At 52.6% G+C, this 5,559-nt stretch overlaps 1 protein-coding gene across 1 annotated transcript; it reads left to right on the top strand.

Annotated features, from left to right (window-relative positions):
- Nucleotides 1-2,377: 2,377 nt before the first annotated feature.
- LOC136517229 (heat shock 70 kDa protein 4) lies at nt 2,378-5,559 on the top strand. Its single transcript, XM_066510760.1, has 2 exons — nt 2,378-2,719; nt 3,620-5,559. The coding sequence occupies exons 1-2, from the start codon at nt 2,509-2,511 to the stop codon at nt 5,356-5,358; spliced, it is 1,950 nt and encodes a 649-aa protein (XP_066366857.1). The 5' UTR covers nt 2,378-2,508; the 3' UTR covers nt 5,359-5,559.

Below are 5,559 nucleotides of genomic sequence, written 5' to 3'. Positions count from 1 at the left end.
TCGTTTTTCGAGAAGTCAAGCCATTTGAACTTTGACTAAATTTATATAAAAAAGTACTAACATTCATGATACAAAATAAGTAGTTATACAATATATTTTTATAATAAATTTATTTATAGATATAAACATTAATACTATTTAATATAAAACTTGGTCAAAGTTGGACAAATTTGACTGACACGCTTCCCAGTAGTACTTTTCAGCGAACAAACATTGTTTCTCTCTCATAACAAATCAACATAAGTATTAGCATAAGCCAAGTTTCAGCGAAACGAACTGGGCCTTACGAACGGAGGGAGTATATATACAAAAAATCATGACCTGGCGTAACGTACGGGTGTTTCTCTGTTTAAGTATATGATATTTGCTAAATTTTAGTCTAGACGTTTATTTTTGTGAAAACAAATTTATAAAATATAGAAATTAAAAAACTCCACCTCCCGCCGTCGGTTCACCAGTGGGCTGGCAAGGTAAAACAAAAGGAGTAATATGCATCGTGGGCCCTTGAACTTATCTTGGGGTGCCACTTAGGTTCACAAACTCTCAAATCATACTTTTGGCACCCTAATGTTCTTTAAGTATGCCACTTAGGTTCATAACTCATCGGAACAAGGTTTTTATCGACGTGGCGTGGACAGCGTGGCGCAAGCGCACGAGAGCCGCGCGTGAGCCTGCTTTGGGGCGTGCAAATAAGCAGAGAGCCGTCATTATCCAGGCTCTCGGAATCCGGACAGTACCTCCGGGTCGAAGTCTAAGGCGACGGACATGTCCATGTCGGCCTGCATCCACTACGGCAGCGGCGGCGCCTCCAAGGCAAACTCCTACGGCGACTCATCGAGTGGCAAACTCTTGTACGTGGCGCGTGGCGTCGGCACGTCATCCTCAAGCCCCGCCATGAGCTCCCACGCGTTGATCACCTCGGGCTCGTTGGGCGGCGTCAGCGTCGGCGTGCGGAGCTTTAGGGGCCGCTTCGCCGGGTCGTCGCCGAGGAGCACCGCGTCCACGGCGTGGTCGTTGTCTCCCTTCATCATCTCCTCCACCGACAGCGTCGCGTGCCTACACGAGCCGGAGTGACAGGCGCTGCCAGCGAGGCCGAGGGTGCCGAGCATCGACACGGCCCTCAGCCGCAGACGCTGGATGTCGACGGAGGGCAGCGAGAAGCTCCGCCACTCGTGGGCATCGGCGCCGACCCACACCATGTCGCGCCATGCTTCGGTGGATGTCACGCACCCCATCGCCGGATCACGTCGCGATGACGCGGGGGCGCGCGCTAGCCTGCCGCCTGCGTCGTCCGTGCTCGCGTGCACATGCACACGCGGCTCGATCAACGACACCACAAATCCACAATGCAGTTGCAACCAAAGGATCTAGAGCTCTCGAGCCTAGATAACGGCAGCTCTCTGCTTATTTGCACGCCCCCAAAGCAGGCTCACACGGGGCTCACGTGCGCTTGCACCACGCTGTCCACGCCACGTCGGTCAAAACCTTGTTCCGATGAGTTATGGACCTAAGTGACATACTTAAATAATATTAAGGTGCCAGAAGTACGATTTTAGAGTTTGTAGACCTAAGTGACATCCCAAGACAAATTCAAAGGCCTGCGATGCATGTTACTAAAAAAAAAAAAAAAAACTGTAGCACCCCTACGAAAAGAAATCCAACACCGCCCCTGCCCCTGGCTGCCTGGCATTGCACCCATCCTCGTGCACAGTGTAGAAGCTACGAGGGACGGCCGGTCCAAAAGGCGCGCGTAAGCCTGTGAACGTCCAAATCCAAAATTTATAGCCGGAGATCCTAAATCAGCTTCCAAAAGTATCTATACGTAAGATTTATTAAGTTATCTGAGAATATCTATACGGAAAACCTATTTTAAGTTGTTTAAGAGGTATAATCCAAATATAAACATCCTCTCTTTTAGAAATCTATTTGCAGAAAAATTTCTCTAGTAGGTCTTGTTGTTGGAGAAGATGAATCTTTTATCTGTAGCGCTACCCAAAAATTAAATGAATCTTGTATTTTAGATGTTGTTGTTGAAGTCTAAGGGGCCCACCTCAACAGGCTAGCCGCCTACATATCTGTTCGCTTCGCTGAAAAAATAAACTAAAATACTGATCCTATTGATTTATCATGAAAAAAAAACCTATGTCAACTAAAAAGACAAGCCGGAAAAATACGAATGATAACACAAACGAACATGCTTACAGGCCATAGACGCGCGCCAGGCGCCACCCGCCGCCGTGTCGGCCTCCCGTCACAAGCCCAGAACCAGCACCCTCCAGAGCATTCCAGAACCCCAATCCAACGGCCAAGATCGCCCGAGCCCGAACCTTCTAGACCCGCCATCTCCTCAATAAAACCTCCTCGGCTCCTCCCCGTGTCCCACGTCTCGTCTGAGAAAAAAAAGAAGTTTCCACGAACCAATCTCTCTGCAACTGCAACCAGCAGCACGACCTGCGAGGGTTCGAAGGAAGGAGGAGCAGTAGTTTTTCGTTCGTACAAGAGGAAGAGATGGCCAAGGGGGAGGGGCCGGCGATCGGGATCGACCTGGGCACGACGTACTCGTGCGTCGGCGTCTGGCAGCACGACCGCGTCGAGATCATCGCCAACGACCAGGGGAACCGCACCACGCCGTCGTACGTCGCCTTCACTGACACCGAGCGGCTCATCGGCGATGCCGCCAAGAACCAGGTCGCCATGAACCCCACCAACACCGTCTTCGGTACGTGTCAGATGCCATCCTCTTCCTTTCCCTTTTCACTTTGAACTTGGAACGCAAACTAGCACTAGCGTTGTTTGATTCCATGCTGCGGATGCGGAGTTCATCATTAATCATTGATGCTGCGGAGTTTTACATTAATCTTGACGCTTCAGATGCTTGTAGATCTACTGGAATTTGTTTTAGTGAGCAATTTCTACTCTGTTTCAATTGGCAATATGAGCAGCAGTAACCTTAAACATCTGAGCAATTTCTACTCTGTTTCAATTGGCAACATGAGCAGCAGTAACCTTAAACATCTGATTTGTTTCAATCAGCTACTTTGTTATGTTCTCCATATGAGTTCTCCATATGAGTAGGATAGTTTAACAATTAGGGGGATGCGAGTCGATCTGTGGAATTTGTCGCTCAAAATCAGATGCTGCCGTCTCAATGTAATCCTGTGTTTTTCGAACTTTGTAATAGCAATAACTGCAGTAAGTTTTTTCGATCAGATTTGCAATCAGTAGTTACCTTTGTCGCCTCTGGTGTAGCTACTCTAGATCCGTTTAGCGGTTTAGGTGGATTGCACCGCGTGCAATTACATTTTTGTACTGAATTTGTGCTGGAACGCTGTCCTGTACAAAATTGTCGCCGTCACCTTTCGTTGGTTAGTAATTTCAGACTGTAGTATTCGAAAATGTGCCGTACCTGATCATTGATTAAAATGTGCCTTACCTGATCATTGATTTTAATATTTAGCTGATTTATCGTATTGAGCGTGTGTTTTTCTGCCGTCATTTGACGGCCCTGCTGTTTTATTTTAATATTATTCAGCTGATTTATACCGTATTGAACGTGTGTTTTTCTGCTGTCGTTTGACGGCCCTGCTGACTGATGTCTCGTCTTTCTGGATGGATGCAGACGCGAAGCGGTTGATTGGTAGGAGGTTTTCGGACCCGTCCGTGCAGAGTGACATGAAGCTATGGCCGTTCAAGGTCGTGGCTGGCCCTGCCGACAAGCCGATGATCGTGGTCAACTACAAGGGCGAGGAGAAGCAGTTCTCCGCCGAGGAGATCTCCTCCATGGTGCTGACCAAGATGAAGGAGATCGCCGAGGCCTACCTCGGCTCCACCATCAAGAACGCCGTGGTCACCGTGCCTGCCTACTTCAACGACTCCCAGAGGCAGGCCACCAAGGACGCCGGCGTCATCTCCGGGCTCAACGTGATGCGTATCATCAACGAGCCCACCGCCGCGGCCATCGCCTACGGGCTCGACAAGAAGGCCACCAGCAGCGGCGAGAAGAACGTGCTCATCTTCGACCTTGGCGGTGGCACCTTCGATGTGTCGCTCCTGACCATCGAGGAGGGCATCTTCGAGGTGAAGGCCACCGCCGGTGACACCCATCTGGGTGGGGAGGACTTCGACAACCGCATGGTCAACCACTTCGTGCAGGAGTTCAAGCGCAAGCACAAGAAGGACATCAGCGGCAACCCGCGCGCGCTGCGGCGTCTGCGGACGGCCTGCGAGCGGGCCAAGCGCACGCTGTCGTCCACCGCGCAGACCACCATCGAGATCGACTCGCTGTACGAGGGCATCGACTTCTACACCACCATCACCCGCGCCCGGTTCGAGGAGCTGAACATGGACCTCTTCCGCAAGTGCATGGAGCCCGTGGAGAAGTGCCTCCGCGACGCCAAGATGGACAAGAGCAGCGTGCACGACGTCGTGCTCGTGGGCGGCTCCACCCGCATCCCCAAGGTGCAGCAGCTGCTGCAGGACTTCTTCAACGGCAAGGAGCTCTGCAAGAGCATCAACCCCGACGAGGCCGTGGCGTACGGCGCGGCTGTCCAGGCCGCCATCCTGAGCGGCGAGGGCAACGAGAAGGTGCAGGACCTGCTCCTGCTCGACGTCACCCCGCTGTCCCTGGGCCTGGAGACGGCCGGCGGCGTGATGACCGTGCTGATCCCTCGCAACACCACCATACCGACGAAGAAGGAGCAGGTGTTCTCCACCTACTCCGACAACCAGCCGGGGGTCCTGATCCAGGTGTACGAAGGGGAGCGCGCCAGGACCAAGGACAACAACCTCCTCGGCAAGTTCGAGCTGTCCGGCATACCGCCGGCGCCCCGCGGCGTGCCCCAGATCACGGTGTGCTTCGACATCGACGCGAACGGCATCCTGAACGTGTCTGCGGAGGACAAGACGACGGGGCAGAAGAACAAGATCACCATCACCAACGACAAGGGGCGGCTGAGCAAGGAGGAGATCGAGAAGATGGTGCAGGAGGCGGAGAAGTACAAGGCGGAGGACGAGGAGCACAAGAAGAAGGTGGACGCCAAGAACTCCCTGGAGAACTACGCGTACAACATGCGCAACACCATCAAGGACGACAAGGTCTCCTCCAAGCTGGGCGCGGACGACAAGAAGCGCATCGAGGACGCCATCGACGGCGCCATCAGCTGGCTGGACAGCAACCAGCTCGCGGAGGCGGACGAGTTCGAGGACAAGATGAAGGAGCTGGAGAGCATCTGCAACCCCATCATCGCCAAGATGTACCAGGGCGCTGGCGCGGACACGGGCGGCGCCGCGGGCATGGACGAGGACGCACCGGCCGGCGGCAGCAGCGGCGCTGGCCCCAAGATCGAGGAAGTCGACTAAGCTGGCCCTGTGCATCGAGGGGTCCGAGATGCGTAATGTTTCCTCGCTCTTTGGCCGATCGTGTCACTTGGTAGGAGTTGTCGTGTTGTCGTGGTAGAAGTTGAACTTGAATTTGTTTGGGGGCAGTTTGACTTTGAGGTTGTCGTTAAAAAACTCATGCTGAGCTTTACTCAGCCTTTGAATATGATGATGCTTCCTTAA

This window comes from Miscanthus floridulus, chromosome 17, assembly GCF_019320115.1.
Source record: "Miscanthus floridulus cultivar M001 chromosome 17, ASM1932011v1, whole genome shotgun sequence".
Lineage (NCBI taxonomy): Eukaryota > Viridiplantae > Streptophyta > Magnoliopsida > Poales > Poaceae > Miscanthus > Miscanthus floridulus.
Note: the sequence above shows the minus strand (reverse complement) of the source record. Positions and strands in the feature narration are given on the sequence as shown.

What these genes read in the sequence shown, in the direction of transcription:
- LOC136517229 (XM_066510760.1), top strand. Translation starts at nt 2,509, where the DNA reads ATGGCCAAGGGGGAGGGGCCGGCGATCGGGATCGACCTGGGCACGACG. An exon ending in CCCCACCAACACCGTCTTCG is followed by an intron (nt 2,720 to 3,619) that starts GTACGTGTCAGA and finishes GGATGGATGCAG; the next exon opens with ACGCGAAGCGGTTGATTGGT.